Source organism: Macrobrachium rosenbergii, chromosome 16 (assembly GCF_040412425.1).
Source record: "Macrobrachium rosenbergii isolate ZJJX-2024 chromosome 16, ASM4041242v1, whole genome shotgun sequence".
NCBI lineage: Eukaryota > Metazoa > Arthropoda > Malacostraca > Decapoda > Palaemonidae > Macrobrachium > Macrobrachium rosenbergii.
Window position 1 is genome coordinate 22,509,434 of NC_089756.1, and position 21,084 is coordinate 22,530,517.

Here is a 21,084-nt window from a genome sequence, read left to right on the forward strand (position 1 = left end):
AGAAACTTAGAGTGTCTTTGTCAGAGAACACGATTTACTCTGTGGCATACAGTATTTGATTAGACTAGTACATGAGAACTAGCTCCATACCTTTTATCTTTATTGAAGGTAAACATTCATAATGTGAGAGCTGTTGCAACTTATTTAGTTTTGTTATTACAGTTTGTCACTTGAGGATGGGTTTAATGTGGTGCAATAGCTGACAACCATAAGTACAGTAAGCAGAAACACATCTGAAAACAGTAAAGCCCTTAGTCCGCTATTAGTTGCAGGTAGTCTTTGCCTGAACTGAAGAAAGAGCAATCCTTTAAGCCCTTTGTTTTAAATCCTGGGTTTTAATATTTTGGGGAGCATGACGGTACACATATTATATAGGAGCGTACCTTTTATATCATAAAGGTATTTATTTTTAGTGCTGCTCATTTTATAGGGCTTTTGGACTCAGGCACAGAGGCCCCCCTCACGCCTCTTCTATTTCATTCTGGCTGAATTGAAGCAGTTTTCTCCACAAGGCTGCTCTTCACTGCACATGTAAGAGAGCCTTTCTCCCTGAATGGAATCCAACTTCTGGTGGTAGTAAGATCCAGAAAGGATTCCAGATCAGGTAAGAATGTTTTGGGTTTCATACGAGAAACCTTTAGCTTGATTGGCTGAGCTGATTTTGTCTAGCTGCACTACCCATCGTCCTCTTCTTGATGTGGGAATCAGCTAATTTTAGCAGCAGGTAAGATTCATCCCAAATAATATAAATTTTTGTAATAAGATTTATTATTTGGATAATTACCTACTGTTAAAATGGACCCCACCCAGCTTCCCCACAACTTATTGGCTGTCAAGGAGAATTCTGATGAGCTAAAACATTCGAAACACACCTGGGGAAGAACAGGTGTACGAGACAGTCATCCGGGCAGCCATTCAATTTTTTGTTGGAATGCTGACTCGCCTATCAGTGTGGAGATATAAACTATCATTAACAGTAGGTAAGTATCCAAATAATAAATTTTATTATGAAAATTTATGTAATTCTACAGTTAATTTGTTTTTAGAATATGTTCTCAGTTGTCTAAAAGTATTAATTGTTACTTCCTAGTTATCAGCATGTAATGCAATTCTTGTTTTCCTACTTTTCTTGTGAAAAATATATGTTATGGTTACGGGCCTTTTTTCGTTTTTTTTTTTTTTTTTTTTTTTGTGCACAATTCAGTGTTTTCTATATATCTGTGTTGTTTTTATACAGTTTTTGTGATACACTTAATACCAAACAAGTTTGATGGTAGTTAGTGCTAAAAAGTAAGTTTCTCGGGTTACCTCTTGTTGGTTTTATGTGAAGAACTGGTGTTGATATTTTCACCTTATTTATTTCTTGTATAATCAAATTGCATTTGTCTACCATCAAAAGTACTATGTCAATCATAAAACATATTGTTTGTTATCAATTGCTATGTCATTGGAGATTTCATTTTAAACAGGGTGACAAGAATGGTGGAGCACCACCTTTGATGAATGGAACACTAGGAGGAAGCCCAGGTTCTCAACCATTGACAAACGGCACAAATTTGGTAAGACTAACACTTTTGCAGTCACACAGATGTGTTAAGTGATCATATAAAGGGAAAATCAGATATACTTTAAGTTTGACATATCCCTTGGTGCTGTCAGTTGGAGGACTTATTCAGGATAAAAAGCTACTCACGCTTTTGCTTTGTTGTGTTCTAGCATTGAAGAGTGCTTCAGACTTGAAAATATTTTTGTACCTATTCTTTACCTCTTGTGGTCAAGTTCACAAATATGAAATCATGATTGTCATGTTCGAATTTCGTCACCAATATGTTAGGTGAATTGGTGGAGTGTATGCAAGATGATGTTTGTATTGAATACATTTCATTTTAGGTTGGTTTGCAAGTTCCACAGTTCCTGTTGCTGCAGAATGGACAGATGATTGGTTCTTCAATTCCTCAAAGTGCACAGATGTTACCCAAAGCATGTGAGTATAATATAAAGAAAATATGTATTAATTTTGTCTCATTTTGCTGTTACATACTACATTTCTCTTTCTGTTAGCATTGCAGACTAGTGTGATTGTAAGTAACACATGGAATAGTACTAAGAACTTCAAAGTTAATTATCATTATCATAAAGTAAATGAATAATACCCCCAAGTCATGCTTTAGAGGTACCCTTGAATTATTTGTTCTTCATTGAGGTAAAAATTAGAGCAATGTAAAGTTAGTGAGGTTTAATAGCCAGATAGGTAAAGACCAGTGATGTGTGTCCTTTCTAGTAAGGTAAAGACTAGATACTGACACTGCACAAAATGTATAAAACTGATTCATACTCTTTTTATGCTTTAGATGAACTGTATGTCAGTTTTTTGCCTTTCATGTTTCATGTGATTGCTTCAGTCTTTTCCTTTCCTACATGATTGTCCAACTTTTGAACTTTACCATGTTCCAGTTTCACCTCATTGAAGAACAATTATTTGAGTAAGCCCTCAGAAAGTGACTTTGAAGTACTGTATTGTTAATCTCACCTTTAATGGTAATAGAGTCGAAGGCCTTTGTTAATTTTTTTTAATCATAAAGATTATTAGAATGAATGATGATACATTAGAATATAATCTTATTCAAATTTGGTGGTTCAAGTTATTTGCTGGAAGTAGTGTAGAAGAGGGCAGCAGTATAAATGATAGCACAATTTTTCCAGCATCCTCGGTGGCAGCGTCAGGAGGCCAGTCACTGTCAACAAACAGTTCTTTTAATTCTAAGGTTAGTATGGTTTATATAAAAGAAAGAAAGCTGTGTTATAAATGCATTTTGATAGTTATTCAGAATGATTTCTTAAGATAAATGACCACTTCGATGTTTCTTAAATATTGGGTGAGACCACCTTCTGTCGGGACTCCTTATCATATCTGCATGGTCTTTGTTACTGGTTGACCTACATTTGTCATCATCATCAAGAAGGTTTTAATTTTGGCTCTACTGTCTATTGATCACTTTCTGCATGAATTCCTGTCTGGTCAAAACCATCTATCCCCTTATATGATTTCCTGGGTCTTCCTGCAGACCTTCATCCTGCTATTTTCATACCATCTGCTTTCTGACCTTCCTCGTCCCTGCTCATCACAAGTCGAAACTATTTCGGTTTGTGAGATGTTCGTCTTTTTTCCCATCTTCCCACGTTACTCCAGCCATGATTTAACATACTGTGGTCACACCCTTTCAAAGCCTCATCCATTTTCCTTGTCAGTGCCTATGCTTCTGCTGCATAGAGTAATCCAGGCCTGATGTACTCATAAATTATTGTTCACTGTCTTTGTTGATCTACTTTCTTCCTGCTCAGTCACTTAATTTCCTCAGCTCTTTAATTTGATTCTTCTGTTATCCAAATTTGGCACATGTTATTTTTTGTGCAGGTACTTTTGCCAAGTATTGCCAGTTTTAGTTGAGGTTCAATTATTTCAAGTCATGTTGGTGTAAAGTTGTGTCTATCTTTATGCATTTGCTGTTACCATTGTATGTTACAGTTGTTGTGTTCTGGGTTGGGCAACCTGATGTAAAGCTGTGCCATTACTCTAGTCTTTTGTTAGAGCTACTGTGTTATTATTATGGGCTGAGAAACATGTAAATAAAGTCCTTTGTAATTACTGATATTTAGACCATGATCACCTGATTAGTTGCACAAACTGAATGCTGAACACCTTTAGAAAAACAGTGAAGTGATATGTGATAGGAAAGACCTCTCCCACTACGAGGTCCTTATCCTTTGTGTCACCTTCCAGTGATCTCATTTGTTGACCTGTTTCTTTGAAATGAAAATTTGTTGACCTGTGTCTTTGAAGTGAAAATTTTAGTTTAGTTTTCATAAACATCGAAAGTGATTGAATTTGTACTATAAGTAGTAAAGTTTATTAAATCTGAACCTGGATTTTGTTACAAAAATTATATAAGCTGATATTACAAGGAAAGGTTATGTAGTGGTTGTAATTGTATTTTGGAATCTGATAAATTTAGCTTTGCATTCAGCAGAATGGCCAGTGTGAATGCCTTTGTGTATATTTTCAGTGAAATAACATCCATGACTTTCAATCTGCTTTTGATTTTGATAGTATATCTTAAGAAGTTTTAATGTTTAGAAATAATTATTCAGATTGAATTCTTCTTTTGATGTAGACTACAATCTTTCAGGGTTCTGATGGAAATTCTTCTGTTTCTACAAGACAAAGTAAGGGATATTTAAGTTATCTTTTTTTAACATTGTATATTACTGTAGTTTTGTTGAACACACGTGTAATTAATGTCTTACAGATGTTCGGATAAGTGTGATTAGTTACAGTCTGCTGTGTTGATAGTTACTTATTGAAGAGTTGTGATGTTTTTATGAATGTTTGAATTTTGATAATATTTTTACTGTTTTACCATAGAAAGAACAGGAGCTGAGAGGTGGTTGTTATTTTTCAGGATCTGCCAGAATCAATACAAGTGCAAGTAATTCTGGCCGAAGTTCACCGGATATTCAGGTGGTAAAGGAAATGAGAAAGCCTTCCCACGTTCAAGGCGCTCCGTCCACTGGTGTAAGTATAGTGCTGGCAATTAATTTTCTGAAGAAGGAAACTTTGTTTTCTGGAACAATTTTATTTTTGATAGAAAACAGAAGCAATAAGTGTCATCCAAAATTGCAAAGAGGTTATAGTTACTTTTCCAGTTAGAATGAAGATGTACGTTTGACTAATAGTACTTGAAATGCGCTGTACTAAAGCATAATGGAAATAACAAAAGGAAGCAACAACAACAAAAATACTAGTACAAGTCATGTGGACATAAATATGCTGTGTTTCAAATGCATGGAGTAATCTGTGGCGGTAGTGTTAAAGCTATAAAAGCTAGCTACAAAACCTGATAGGCTAGGTATCAGGTATTCAGTATAGTCTAACCCTACCTTTTTGGGTATGATTTTGATAAAGCAAATAAGACTCAAAAGACACTTGTGGTTGATATTCATTGTTGCCATGATCATGAGGGCTTGCAGTAATGTGTACTTTATTTGTAATTTACGAGAAGAAGTTGACAAGGAGAATTTTTAATTAATTCAGCTGAAGACGTATTGGTATGGCTGATGAATATTGTAAGCAAGATCCTATTATCAGAAATTGATTAAATTAAATTACTGGCTAATGGAAGTAAGTGAGTTGACCACTCATATGAGTTCACACATAACATACTTGCGATGGCAAACTGATATCCAGATGCAAGAAATAGAAAGGAGTGCAAAGAATAATAAAGAACCAGTGGGGCAGATGTGTAGTTGACACTAACTGTATTTTTCTCATTACTCAAATTGATGTCTAGAAGTATGAGGATAACAAAGTGGAATGATTGACACAGTTGAGTGTTTCAGCTATTTAATGGTGATATGGTAAATTATTTAATGGTGATGTTAAGAGTTTTCTGTCAAGTCACAGTGGGGATGACAGGTAAGTGAGGTCTGATAGATTTTGTTATGAACCCATTGAGATTTTTGGGAGTCCAAACTTGTCTGTGGTAATCACAGTGTTGCCATAACACTTAATATATATAATTGCCTTTCACTGCCCATCAGAGCAGCAGATGAAGCTCTCCCTGTTGCTCGCCTGTGGGTATTTGTGGGAGAACTGTTTCACCATCTTTACACTTTGCGCATTTGCACTCCCCACTTCTTGGACATGTAGTCTGCCTTGACTTTGGGAGAAGAGTAGTCTGCTTGGACCCTGGAAGGAGAGGGATTGGAGTGGCATCGTCAGGCAGTCCTCTCCTCACTTCCCATCTTCCCTCCATTCTAACCCTGCTTCTGAAACGAAACCTGATCTTTGTTCATAACACAGCCCCATTGCTGGTCATATGTCGTCACCTGCAAAGATTTCTTCGACAGGACAAGACTGAGAGCCAGACTGGAAGCAAATATTTTACATATCCCACGTCCATTTGGAAAGAGCACCCATACCAAGCCACTGGTGAACCTTCAGGCACCAAGGTCCCTCCCCTTCCCCCTCCAGAATCCCTTTAGGCCAAGCTAGAACAACAGTTTTAGGAGGTTTTTGCTCACTCGTGAGCTAAATAACCTCAGGGAGGCAACCTTGACAAAGACTCTGCGAATGATCTGCTCAGAAAAGGTGGTAGGTTCCACTCCATAAGTGAGACCTTGAGTAAGGTTACTGAGGTCAGAATTATCTGGTGGTGCTTTGGCTAAGGTTAACTCCCTGATCAGTGGGTCAGGGATTTCCCTTGCATCCAGCAGGTCTAGCAAACTACTTCCCCCTCTGTTCACAAGACAGAAGAAATATTAGATACTAGAGGATGATGAAGATCCTCCTTTCCTGCTCGATGTTTTGCTGAGCTGTGTAACAGATAACCTGCCTCTCAAACCTCTGTCAAGAGGGCTTTTACTTCATTGCCTCAGAGGACAATATAGAATCAGTAATCATGCTGCAGACCATGTTGTCTATTGGCTGGACCTTTGGCAGTGTACTATGTTCACCTTTCTCTTGAGGAAACTCCCTGCAGATGTCTGGCCCTCAGTGAGGAGTTTAGCTGTGTCAAGCAGCAATGCCCTTACTTATTTGGCTTTTCAGGTCACCAGAGTGTAGGCAGACCTGGTTCTGTGTCAGAGAAACTGCTTTCTTTCTCTGCATTAACACCTGATTTTGATCTTGGGTTTTGAGTTCTACTATCCTCTGAGTAAAGTCAACACAGCCATAGTGCTGCAAAGGGAGGATTCCTGATATTCTCTGTTCTCCAATACAGCCATGTTCAAGTCACATCATGGAAGCAAAGCACCACCTGCTAGGTTTGCAGGTATGGCTGAACCCTCCACTTCAGGTGCCCAAAGGAAGCCTTAACCCTAAATGGCTAAACAGGAGCAGCAGCCCTCATCTTCATCCAAGAAGTGTGGAGAGACTTCTGAGCCCCTAATTGTCCCCTTTCCCCTATTAGTCCAAGAGGGGACAGAGGAAAAAAGAAAGTGGGTAGCTGAGAAGAGTGATCTCCTTTCTCTGCAGGCGCAGGAGGTTGCCTGTCATACAGTTGGGCAGTGTGGCAACAACGTGGAGTAGAGCCCTTAGAAATGTCAGTCCTGAGGGATAGGTACCTTCCCCTGTCGATGACCCCTGTTCACTTCCTAACATATGCTGCGGATTCCCTCAAGTCATGACCCCTGTCGGCCAAGGTTGAAACATGATTCAGAAGGGTGCCATTGAAACTACATACTGCTGGTACTAAGCTTATAGCCATCTCTTTTTAGTGGAGAAGGCCTCTGGAGATTGAAGACTGGTCTTCCACCTTTTGACATTGAATGAGTACATCCCCTCTCTAATAGAATGTAACACTGAACAAGTGGTCTCCATTGTGAATGGGATCTGAGAGATATACTTATTCAGTGTCAAAAGGTCTATGTCCAGTCTTCAATCTCCAGAGACCTTCTCCACTAGAAAGAGATGGCTGTAAAAACCCTGATACCAATGGTGAATGATTTCAATGGCACCCTTCTGAATCATGTTTCAACCTTGGCCGACAGGGGTCATGACTTCAGTAAATCCACAGCATATTTTGGGAAGTGAATGATCTTGATGGCACCCTTCCACATCGTTTCAACCTCAGGTGACAGGGCTCGAGACTTCAGCAAATCCGCAGCTTATATTTGGAAGTGAACAATAGTCTTCAACAGGGGAAGGTGGTAATCTTTGAACATGAGCCTGCACCTATCCCCCACAACTGACACTACCCAGCGCTCTGCTCCATGTTGTTGCCACGCTGACCAATGACTATGACAGACGACCCCCTTTCTTTTCCCTCTGTCCACCTCTCTTGGACTAACAGGGAAAGGGGGACCAAAAAGGGCTTTGAGGTGCATCCATCCTTCTGGATGACAATAGGCTGCTGTTATGTTAGAAAGTCATTGACTAATCAAGCACTTTTGTTCATACCAGTTGAAATGGCCAACCATGTGAGAATGGAGATTTTTAGCTTAGTGGTTTGGTTAAACAATTTTTTTTCCAACACCTGTGTGGAGCAAACTTGATTTTGACCAAATTATCAGTATTCTGTTTTCTTTACTAATAGGATTAGTTGTGTATGTTATTAGCATGTTTTGTTTGATTGAATACTTTTTATTATTTTTCAACAGTCTAATGCATCCACTTCTGCAAATAGCACCACCAGTAGAAATACTGGAACAGGGAAAGGTTTCCCACTTCTTAATATAGTGTGTCGACCAAAGAATAACCTTCCCCCTTCAGTAGCAATGGCTCAGCGTAAAGAATTAGGTAAGTACTTTCTTTTCATCATTTATATCCTGTTTGATGTACACTGATGTCACTTCTTAAATTAGTTGGTATTTTCCTAAAACACCTACTAGGTATACTGCTAGAACTGAATTAAGAATAGATCTGTACCTCAGAGTTTTCTAATACATGTGTGAAGGTGTACCACGTACTTTGTTGGCATGTAATTAGGTGATGGATCAAAGTCTTCATACATGCTTTCATCATTCTCTCAGCCCCTGGCTGTATTGCATTCTGCTGTTTAATTTTCTATTTTCAGTTTTATTTGTTTTTACACATTTAATTCATCTATTTAATTATATTTACTGTTTTTTATCTTCACCTAATAAACAAGAAAAAATGTTTCAAGGCAGTCTTACAAGATTCTTGGAATCAGACATGAGTGAATTGCCTCCCTCCTGTGTGGTTGTTTGGTCTTATTAGTGGAATAAACAGGTTTTTGATTTACTGTATATAAATCCTAAGATATTTAAATTTTCCTCTGCAACATGTTTAGTCATCTAAATTGGTGTTAAAACTGATAAAAAACGTTATGAATATGTGTTTCTAGAACATACTGTAAAAGCTTAAAAACCAGGATGTTTGTAAATAATTATTATTTAAAGTTACAAAATTTTTTATAATTACCTTGTGTATGATATAAGGGGAAAATCAGACTTGAGAATTTGGATAAATCAGTGCTCAAAAGTGACACCACATGATTTCATTGGATTTTATTCAAAAGTCATTAATTGGCATGGGCCGGGCATTTAAGCTTGCCAAACCAAGGTTCAAATCATCATCATCTTTCGACCTTAAATCCCACAGTATAGCAGGGTCGGCTGCTCGAGTCACTTTCTCCATCTATTTCTATTCCTTGCCATCCTTCTTCCCCAGTCCCACCTCACCTATATCCTCCCCTCACCATCCATCCAGCTCTTCAAGCATGAAGTCAGAGAGTTGTGGATAGCACTCGCTTAGGGCCTGAGTTCGAGTCTCTCGGTTGGCTGATGAAGAGTTAGAGGAATTTTATCTCTGGTGATAGAAATTCATTGCCGCTTTATAATTTGTCCGGATTCCACAATAAGCTGTAGCCCTGCTGTTAAGTAACCAGTTGGTGCTTAACCACGAAATAAGTCTAATCCTTCGGGCCAGCCTTAGGAGAGCTGTTAATCAGCTCAGTGGTCTGGTAAAGCTAAGGTATACTTAACTTTTAATCACATCCATCCATCTGATACGCTGACGCCCCACTCCTCCTCCCCATCACTGGCATGATCTTAGCTCTCTTGATTGGTTCCACCACCTCTCTTCTTATTACATGGCCATAGTATCTCAGACAAGCTTCCCTAGCCTTCTCCTTTACATTACATATACCACACATTCTTCTTATATCTTGACTCTCCCTCCTTTCCAGTAGTGATATTCCAGCATCCTCATCTTGGTTCTTTCCAGCAGTCCCTCCTCTTTCCTCTTAAGTGCCCAAGTTTCTGACCCATGCTTCTTACACTCTCTGTCTCATTGCTTTGTCAGTACCTTCCTCCTCTGCTATTACTGATCCCAATTAGTTAAACTCATTGTTCTGTTTTAGCACTGTACCATCTTCCACTTGAATGTTTACGTCATGTCCTTCTTTATTGCTAATCATGAGCTCTGTCTTTCCAATGTTCACTTTCAATCTTCTTTCTAGGCCCTTCATGCTAAAATCCTTCCCCAGTTCTTCTGTGTCTGCTATAATGACTAAATCATCAGCAAACATCAGTTCCTACATTTCTTTGTTGTTCCCACCCTGATGTCAAAGTGTCTAACGACGAGGAACAAGAATGGGACTCTGAGCTGATCCCCTGATGGAGGCTAACCATGGAGGCCAACCTCCCAGGAATGCCTCAGTCTCCCATATTTTGTCTGTACACTGGTTCTGCCTCTCATACATCATCTTCACTAACCTTACCAACTCTTTTTCTCAAACACCAATAAGCTACTCTTCTTGGTACCCTGTCATACGCCTTTCAAGATCCACAAAACACATGTAAACTTCCCTGTTTCCTTCTAAATATTTCTCTGGACTTGTCTTTACTATAAAAATAGCATCCACTGTGCTCTTCCTTCATAAACCCAAACTGCTGCTCATGTATATCTATCAACCTCAGAACCTCCCATCTACTATTCTTTCTAGTATCTTGAATACATGCTCCAAAACTTATTCCTCTGTAGTTCCCAAAGTTTAACATGTCTCCTTTTTGTTTATACATTTTAATCATCCAACTATCATTCCAGTCCCTTGGCATTTCCTCTACATCTCAGATCTTTTCTAATAGTGTGTGCACCCACTCTTTTCTTAGATTTCCCAATGCTTTAATGATTTCTGTTGTTCTTTATAGTATTCTTGACTTCACTCTCTCTGATGTTTTCTATTGGTCCTTCTACTGGAGGAACATTTTCCAGTTCTTCACACTCATTCTCAGTGTTTTAATAGTTGTGAAAAATATTCTTTCCATCTTCTCTTGACCTCTTCATCCTCAATTAGGATATTTCCATTTTCATTTTTAATAATTCCTACCTCCTACATCCTGCCTGTCTTTTCTTCTTGCTCCTGCAATTCTGTAGATTATCTTTTCTCCCTCTGGTGTTCCCACCTTCTCATACCACTCTCTAGTTCCTCATTGGACATTATGGCTTCTCCCTTTGCAATCGCTACCTTTCTCTTTGTTTCCCTCTTTGTCTGTCTATACTCTTCTCTTGTTTGGTAGTTGTTATCTTCTTCCCACCCTCTTCTGGCTATACTCTTTTCCTTCACAGCTGCTTGAACCTCTTGATTCCACCACCAAGTTTCTCTTTCCTGTTGCTGCTTACCACTTGTCCTCCCACACACACCTTTCATATCATCCCGTTTCTCTTCAGGCAATTCTGACATTCCACCATTTGAACCAAGGTTCAATTATTATACAATCCAGCTTACAACAACAAAAACCACAAAACAGACTTACAAACCAAAATTACTGACCTAACCTTCAGAGAGCTCTCTCTACCGTACTACCATCTGTTCAGCTCTGCCGCCCATGTTTGTTTACATTTTGCTCCTTTCCGCCATTTCCGTCGTATGATGTCACTTCCTATGACGTCACAAGAAGAACAGATACTTTTTAAACATAAAGAGGCAGATACTTTTTAAACATAAAGAGTGCTTTGCTATAAAAAATCTTATAAAATTAAACGAGCTTTTTATACATTTTGTAACGCCCACACCGTTTCACTAACGCAGAGAAAAATAAAAATAAAATAATGACTAACTTATAAAACTAACATATAATCACACTTATCTCCTTCTCCTCCCTCCAGCCCTCTCAGCCTAATTCCTCTAATCTCCATTATTCTCCACCCTTACCCTCTCACGACTTTCTAATACTTTCCCTGAAACCCATCTTTGTTCAATACATCAGTTGTTTGATTGCCATTTTATCCATCTCACTCTCACTTCCCAGCTTCCTCAGATTCTATGGGTTCTTATTGCTTCAATATCACCTTAATCTCATTACTACTTACTCCAGTACTTGATTTTATTGCAGTCATTAGGCTTTTACTATCAGTTTTAACCAGTGCTTCTAATTTTCTCCCTCCTATCTCTTCCCACAAATGTTTGAAATATATCAATCCTTCTATGGCCTCCCCCACACTCAGAGCTTCTGCTTCAATGTGGACTTTGCTACTCTTCTGGATTTCCACCATATGGGACTTCTTATCATCTGTCAATGATATCACATAACCTAATTGAGTATGACCATCTTCAATATTCCCAAATGAAGCATCTGCATATGTTTCCCAATAAATCTTTTCTTCTTCAAACTCACTTATTATCACATCTCCCATTATGCTCAGTTAGTTTTTCTCACTATTTTAACTGGGCTTTCTCATCTTGAGTCCTTCCTTCTTAAAAGCTTTATTTAATTCACTAACATCATATATTTGGCATGGTATGTAGTGATACTTAATTCAACTGTCCTACCGCTTGACTCATATCTTCTGTTAACCTTTGTCCTAATACTCTATTACCTGTAAATCTTCTAGCTTTGGTCTTCTATAGAATTTATATACTGCCACTGATTAAGACACAAATTCATTTCTCCTATGGTCTACTATTACTCCTATATACTTAAACTTTTACTTTCTTGTTCTCCTATTTGCAATTTCCCCTTTCAGCTTCCCCAAGTGTTTCCTTTAAAAATCCTTCACTTCTCCATAGCAAAATCATCTACATGTGTACATAAAATACCATTCAATTTATTGTCTTTCCTCCAAAAGAAGATTATATTAGGCCTTCTAATTTACCCTCTCACCTTTAAGCTCCTCCACCACTTTTACCACTTACAGTACCAAGCCTTTGCTGCATCCTTGAGCCCATAAACAGTTTTCTTCAATTTCCATAATCCACCAACCATCTCATTAGGTGTTTTAAATATACCTCTTGTTGCATTTTCATCACCTTTGTAGATATGCAGTTTTTACATCTAACGTATAACAATTCCAATCTTCAGTTTTATTACTGTCAAAACAAAAATTTTAAATTTCATATTGCATGTAGGAGCATCTTTTTCCATTCGGCCATTTCTTCTTCAAAACCCAGCTACCAATCTTGCTTTACGATCTCTCCCTTTTTTTACCTTTTCAGTTGGCCATCTATCTTAATGCTCTGGCTACCCATCTTAATGCTCACTACCCATCTTAATGCTCTGGACCAATCCACTCTCATCATCTTCATCTTTCTTAGCTTTGATTATGCCTACCATCTTTCACACAACCATTGCTCCATGGAGATTCTGATGCTGTGGCTTACTTAATATTCCATCTTTCTGCCATCCTCATTTTTTCATTTTGAAATTCCCTCCCCTTGTCTGATAATATTTTAGAAGGTGCCCCAAATATAGCAAACTACCCATCAAAAGTGTCTTTATAATAGTTCTCTGTGTTTCTTGTCTTTTATCCAAAAAGCCTGACAATACCCTGCCTTATCTACCATTACCAAGAACTTTCTTTCTATCTCTCCCACATCCATTGCTACAACTTCATTAAATGTCTTATTAAGCTCCAAGAAAATCCCTATACTGGTTTAGCTAAGCTTTTTTATATCTTTTACATACCTCAAGCAACTTGAGATTAAGTCTGTTAGTAACTTTTTATTTCTTTTTCCTTCTCTCTCAAACCATCACTCTACTGTGCTTCTTCTTCTTCTGTCAGTTTCCATATTTTATCTCACTTCCAGCACCAAATTGTAGATGTAACTTCATCATTGCACCTTTAATTTCCCTTAAACTCTTTCCCTTTCATCCCTCTAGTAACAATTCTTCTTGTACCTTCCTCCTCAAAATTGGTATTCTTAAGTGGCCCTGTTTGTCTTCTCTTAACTTTATCTTCATTTCTCCTAACACTTCTATTTTAACACAATTCTCTTTTAAATTTATGGTCTTACCCATTTTACTCATGGTTTTGTTACCTATTAACCATGGTACATCACCCTGCAAAATTTCTGTCTTCCAATAAAACTTTTCGTTTTTCAATATCACCGGTATTTCCATTACTCCTTTCAACTTGTATGATGACTCACCGAAATTAAATACTTTATTAAACTCTTTCTTAGTATCATTCATTCTCCTCAACTCTTCCTGATTCAAACCCACAACAATGCACGCTAGTCACAATTCCCCACAAACTGTTGACTTACATCCAGTGTCTAAAATTGCATCAACCTCTTCCCAAGATTCTTCCTCTATTTTACTGTAGTTTTCCATTAAGGTATCTTTAGATACACTTCGTCTAGTTTGGATAGGATTATCTTTGAACCCTCTTTATCCTTAAGTTTATCTCTACCTATTCCTTCTGTTACTTTTAAAGTTTTCCCTTTTAAGCTCATTCTTATCTCTATCCCCGGATATTTCACTTCTTCTCCACACACCACACACCACAAACCAATCTTCGACTTGTCCTCTCCATCCTTTATAATTGCCCTGTGTCCCGCTAAATCTCGGACAGTCTCTTCTTCATTTCATCTCCCAAAGTTTACCATCAGATCCGTCCATTTTTAACCAACCAAGCTCTGCTACCACTTGAAAATTTTCCTAGCCTAACCTGTCCGAAAATGCTTCAATTATGCGATCCACCCACCTGTTCACGTTGTTCTTCTTTCACTATACAATCCAGCTTACGACAACAAAAACCACAAACAGACTTACAAACCAAAATTACCAACCTAACCTTCAGTGAGCTCTCTCTACCGTACTACCATCTGTTCAGCTCTGCCGCCTGCATTTGATTACATTTTGCTTACATTTTGCTCCCTCCCGCCATTTCTGTCCTGTGACTTCACTCCCTATGACATCACAACAAGAACATGTACTTTTTAAACATGAGTGCTTTGCTATAAAAACATCTTATAATATTAAACGTGCTTTTTATACATTTTGTAACACCCACACCATTTCACTAACGCAGAAAATAAAAATAAAATAATGACTAACTTATAAAACTAACAGATAATCACTTATTATTAAGTAAATTCTTTTAGCAGAGTTCACAAACTAATTGACAAGTAAGAAATGAGAAATAAAGAAAAAATGTTTTAATACCACTTGGCAACATATGACAGTGAATGTACTTTGCCTGAGATTGTGAATGAAATAAAAAAAAAGCAATACTTTTGTGAATGAAATAAAAAAAGCAATACTGTAAGTTATCATAAGGACAGTACTCCTCTGTACCTGAATATCCTCAGTGATTGTTCTAAAAATATACGTAAGATAAGAGGTAAATAACATGTGATAAAGCAATACAGATTATAACAAAATTACAAGGAAAGAAGGATTGAGAAATACAATTGTATAAAACTGTTTAAATATTAAATTGCTTTTAAGTTACGAGAGTATGAAAGAAAAGGGCAAAAGCAACAAATATGCTGTGAATATTGCATCTGCTGTAAGAAGCAGTGTTTGAATTTCACCGGAAGTACAGTACTGCATTGCTGTGTAATAAATATATTTTGAGATCATGATGAACATAATTTTTTTTTTTTACTTTTTAGCATATACTCCTAAATTGGGTGAAAGTTATCTTCATTTTTACAGATGCAAAGGTGAAGTCAGTCCTCTTGAAATCTGCTCAGGAGTTTGTTGAGTGGCTCTTGAGCGAAGGGTTAATAAGAACATCACAGTTCTGCTCACTACATAAGCTCCAACCCAGCCAGATGCCTTTCAAACTCAAGGTCAGTATTGATTTTAATATACAGTTTAACAACATTAAAACCTTGCTTATTTGGGATGAATCTTACCTTCTGTTAAAGGTAGCTTATATCTCTGCTCCAATAGGCGAGTCGGCATTCAAACAAAAGATCGAATGGCTCCCCAAATGACTGTCTAGTACACCTGTTATCCACCAGGTGATTTTCGAATGTTTTGGCTCTTGTCAGAATTCTCCTTGCCGCCATTGTGTATAGGTGCTTGTTGGTATTTCATAGCAGTTTGCTGCTATCACGGTACTGTACATTTATTTTTCCTAGGATGCCTTCCACTGGAATCAAAGCTGAGAACATCAGGTTCTGTGGAAATGATTACTGTGTTAGCAGGATGATGATTTTTGAAGAGATACACACTGTTTGTGCCAGCTGCAGTGGTATAAAATGTGATCTTGAGAAAAGCTGTGAGGAAGTAGGGATTTTCAAAGGACATTTTGCTAAAGTTTGTTAGCATAGGAAGAGAAGGGAAGCAGATAGATTGCGAAAGCAACCAGTTAGGTCAGGTCACCAACCTGTCATTTCTCCCCATTCTCCAGATCCTTCGTTTGTATTTATTCCTATTCAGTTTGTGTTTTTCATTTGCTAATGCTTTAGTTAGTGCTGAGACTTCCTCTTTAGGTCTGCCTTCCGCTCCCCTTGAGGAGTTAGAATTTGTTAGGGAACCGTTCTGGGTCCCCCTAGAGTATGTGATCATTTTTGCATACCCCTGTAAGAGATTAGGTGTCGGTGCCCGAGTCTAGGACTGCCCTGCTACAGTTGGAAGAGTCTGCTGCCAAATTTGTCAGGGAACCGTTCTGGATCCCTCCAGTGTATGCGATCATTTTCACATTCCCCTGTAAGAGATTGGGTGTCAGTGCCCGAGCCTAGGACTGCCCTGCGACAGTTGAAGAGTCCACTGCCAGGGAACTGGATTGGTTCCGAGGGCGATGTGGTTCTGTGCCCTCTGTCACCTGCCTCTCCGTTTTTCATGCTCTGAATATCATTTAGTGCATTAGCCAAAAGATTGTTTCCCATCGTTTTGGAAAGCATTAATCTATGCAACATATGCGAGTTCTACCATCACTGGCAGTATAAGGTTGTTTTGCACCAGTAGGACTTATATAGGATAGACAGAGTTATTGATATAATATGTCTGTAGTGAGTTGTACTTTTCTGATGTGATGTTGACTCAGTAGATTGCTAAACAAATCTCTTCATCATTTGCTCATTCTAAATCCTTGTTTGCTAGCCTATTCTTTTTCTGTTGAAATGCTCTTGTTTATTCTTTACATGCTTTTTCTTCGGCTATCGGCGAATCTCTTACTTCTGCTTCGATTAAACTTTCTCTTTCTAATCCTACCTTGGCTACAGTATCTTCTGTTGTTTCCAAGCTGGATATTATTCTAGCTACTTGGCTTTCTAAGGATGTGTCGTATGGAAATGCTGTCAAGTCTTGACTCGCTCTCGGACAAGGCGGGAGAGTCGTTGTAACTGCTCTTCCCCCTGCCTCCCAACATTTCCTATTTTCTTTTGCTCAGCTGACTTGTGTCGACTCAGCTGAGTCTCTTCAGCTTGTGTTTCCCTGTCTCCCTTTCATTGGGTCACTGATGCATTATGGGTACTTGGCTGCTGTCTCCTCCTGTCATCAGCTGTCACCTCTTGTCGCAGAAAACCACCTCTTATAAACAGGTGCTTAATCGGCACTTAAACTGTCATTGGTTGAAGATTCTGTTTTCTTTGTCACGTTCCTTTGAATAGACAAACTCGAGACTGACAAATTCTTTGGACATGCTGGAACTGAGTTTGTTGTCCAGGTTTCTGTTTAGAATGTTGAAATTTTTATCTTTGCTGAACTTTTGGTCAGTATAATTGCCTCTTTTCTGAGCCAGCTTAGAAAGGTTGAGGCACCAACCTCGTTGGGTAGGTGGGTTCCCTTCTCAGCTAGCACTCTGTTGGCCGCAAGTTCGAATCTCCGACCGGCCAGTGAAGAATAAGAGGAATTTATTTATGGTGGTAGAAATTCATTTCTCGCTATAATGTGGTTCGGATCCCACAATAAGCTGCAGTCCTGCATTAGGTAACCACTGGTCCTAGCCACGTGAAATAAATCTAATCCTTCGGGCCAACCCTAGGAGAGCTGTTAATCAGCTCAGTGGTCTGATTAAATTAAGGTCTACTTAACTTTTTAGGGGGTTGAGGCGCCAGCTTAGTGTGATTGTGGCGCCTGTGTTTTTGGCACCAGCAGGAGTTTAGCAAGGAAGAGTGTTAGAGTTTTTTTTCTCTCTCTCTCACTTGTGCAGTAGAATCCATTTCTGACGCTTTGGGCTAATGTTCTCATGCTGACACTAACTCAATTTGTAAGAAGTGAGAACACTTATATTCCTATCTATAGTAAGATTTATGATTGCGATGCACAGGATATGGCAGCTGTTTTGGTTTCTCCTGTGGGTTGCGTTCTAAGTCTGACTCTTTATGGCAATAAGATTCCTTTTCGGTTCCCCTCCACTGGTTTTTTCTCCAATAGCTGTTCCTTTGTGTCTTCTCCAGCAGATGTCTCTCATTCTTTAGTAGGAGGTTATAATTAGAGAGAATGCGATGGAGCGGGTGTCGGTAATTCATTGGGATTTTATCTCTTTTTCCTGGCACTATAAGCAACCTGAGAATTGTGCCCAGCGTTGGACGTATTGAGACTGAACAACTTGATGCATCTGTCCCCATGCTTTTAGGTTTTCCAACATGGTTTTAGTGACTCTCCAAAAGAATGATCGGTTTTTTTCGGTGGAAGTGCAGGAGACCTTTTTATCGGTTTTTTCGGTGGAAGTGCAGGAGACCTTTTTATCGGTTTTTTTCGGTGGAAGTGCAGGAGACCTTTTTATCATACCAGTACATCCTCAATCATGAAAGTTCCTTCTATATGTATTTGCAGAGAAGGTATTGCCATTCAAGGCACATTGTTTTGGCCCATGTACAAGGAATTTGTTGCCCGTAGGCAGATGGTGTTGACTTTCAGGAGCAAAAATTCTTTCCTACAGAGTCAACTGGTTCATGCTGGCCAACTGTGTTGACAGTATTCCAAAGGACAAGGATCTGTTGCCTCTCCTAGTTCAGTCTCTGTGCATTATGATTTTCCGACTTCTCTAATTCTTCCTCAGTACATTCTTATCTGGTGATGTAAGGATGCTTTTGTAATTTGCAGGCTTGTCTGTCAGAAGACAAATAGGCATTTCTTGCTTCTTGAATTTTAGTCCTTAGGGGGCTTCCTACTCTTTTATGGCTTTCTTAGGAAACATGGCCTCGCTGGAGAATGTCAGATTATTCAGGCACAATTACAGTACAGTCTCAGCATAAGAGATTACAACCTACAGCTAACGTTCATTAAACTCAAGTATTCCAGGACCATCATAGACGCCAGTTTCTGCATGAGGGATGCTGTAATTAAGAGTTGACTATTTTTAATCTTAAACCTGCATCCAGGTTTTGGTTTCCCTCTGCCTTGTAACACAAAACAAAGAATTTTTACAATGTAGTGTTAGACTGACTTACAGTACACCATAGAATGGTGAACACTACACCTGGTAAAGCTTACAAGACATCAGGGTGGTGGAAAGACCAGTGAAGATTCATAGTAGGTGTAGCCCTGGTCAGAAGCTGGTCATAGCAGAAAGATTGCCTCTTTGAGTGAAATGAACAATGTGATATTGGTTTGTTAGTTCATTCTGCTGAAAGACAATGTTTTTGGAGATTAAGGATTCAGGAAGAACAAAAGTAGATACTGAGTGGCCATAACACCCACAAGTTTGACAGTTGCTGTGAGATTAAAGGAGTGCTCAAATATGGACTTATTAGCATGCAGATGAACAGGAACAACTAGTTGATAATACTTCTTTGATGGCCCTCAGGCTTGAGCAATGGATGCATTTCTTTGAGTTTGGTCTGATTCAGACTCATAGGCCTTCCCCCTCTTATCTACTCTAAGGCAGTATTGAGTGAAATTTCAAGTTCAAGAATTACTCAATGATTCCTGTACAGCCCTAGTAGCCTCAGAGCAAATGATTTTTGGACTTTCTGCGTCTCTTAGTAGATGTGCCTTGTATTCTTCCATTATGGAGAAATCAACTCAAACTACTGAATTCTATGCGGTTCCACTAACTTCTGCACCATACAATTAACCACTCTTGGAGATGCTAAACCGTCTCCTCCCAATAAGGGGATTTTCAAGGTATGGATTCTATCCTTAAGTTGTATCAGGATGCCTTGTATCTGGGTGCCATTCTAGAGGAATTTTCAGCACCTGTACCCCAGTGGACATCAAGTTTCTCTGCTTTCATAAATATGGTAAGACTTTTTCACTGTCTACTTTCAAGGTTATTGTTCCATACTTTCCACAGTGTTGCATCATGTGCAATTAGATCTGGCTGATGATCAGCACCTTAAGGTGTTGACATCAATTAAGACTGAAGCCTCTTCAATCCAGTACCATCTCTCTGGAATTTAGACACAGTTCTAAATTTCATCTGCAGATCCTTTTGAGTTTCTGGAATGATTTCCATTGAAGTATTTGCTATGAAACTCTTTTAGTTAGCACTATCAGCAGTGAAAAGAGTAAATTTATTGCAAGCACTCTCCTTAAGACTGTTGTACAAGGGAATGCTATTTTATCTTTATGCCTTAGAGCTGAGAATGACATCAAGGCTAAGTTTTTCCGAGAACGGTAAGAACTCCAATTTAACCTCTGGTCCCAGCATAGGGCAATTAAACTTACTTTGACAGGCTGCTTCCGAAGAGGCCAAGTTAACCTATTGTTTTGTGGTTTTAGAAAACCTAGAACATTTTTGTCGAAGGTGAATCCTGGAGGAGGCAAAGTTAACCTTTTGTTTTGCAGTTTTAGAAAACCTAGTGTCGTTGTCAAAGGTTAAGTCTAGGAGAGTCAAACACCTTTTGTTTTGTGGTTTTAGACACCTAGAACATCTTTTGTTGTAGGTTAAGCCTGGAGTAGGAGAGTTAACCTTTGTTTTGTGGTTTTAGAAACCTGAACTTCTGTCAAAGAACACGAGGTTTTGACAGATTAGGCTAGGTCATGAAAATCCAGCTCCATACCTTTTGTCAAGGTGAATCCTGAGGAGGCAAAGTTAACCTTTGTTTTGCAGTTTTAGGAAACCTAGTGTCGCTGCCAAAGAAGTCTAGAGAGTCAAAGTTAACCTTTGTTTTGTGGTTTTAGACACCTAGAACATCTTTGTTGTTGGTTAAGCCTGGAGCAGGGAGAGTTAACCTTTTGTTTTGTGGTTTTAGAAACCTAGAACTTCTCTGTCAAAGAACACGAGGTTTTCTGTGACAGATTAGGCTAGGTCATGAAAACTAGCTCCATACCTTTTGTCGAAGGTGAATCCTGGAGGAGGCAAAGTTAACCTTTTGTTTTGCAGTTTTAGAAAACCTAGTGTCGTTGTCAAAGGTGAAGTCTAGGAGAGTCAAAGTTAACCTTTTGTTTTGTGGTTTTAGACACCTAGAACATCTTTGTTGTAGGTTAAGCCTGGAGCAG

At 38.7% G+C, this 21,084-nt stretch overlaps 1 protein-coding gene across 1 annotated transcript in view; it reads left to right on the plus strand.

The window, feature by feature from the left end:
• Positions 1-21,084, plus strand: part of row (relative of woc) — a 107,340-nt gene that overhangs the window by 33,210 nt on the left and 53,046 nt on the right. Inside the window, exons 4-10 of the mRNA XM_067118623.1 lie at positions 1,470-1,559; positions 1,891-1,984; positions 2,704-2,765; positions 4,188-4,224; positions 4,461-4,573; positions 8,158-8,296; positions 15,403-15,539. Of these exons, the coding sequence (XP_066974724.1) occupies positions 1,470-1,559; positions 1,891-1,984; positions 2,704-2,765; positions 4,188-4,224; positions 4,461-4,573; positions 8,158-8,296; positions 15,403-15,539 (672 nt within the window). The remainder of the gene's footprint in view (positions 1-1,469; positions 1,560-1,890; positions 1,985-2,703; positions 2,766-4,187; positions 4,225-4,460; positions 4,574-8,157; positions 8,297-15,402; positions 15,540-21,084) is intronic.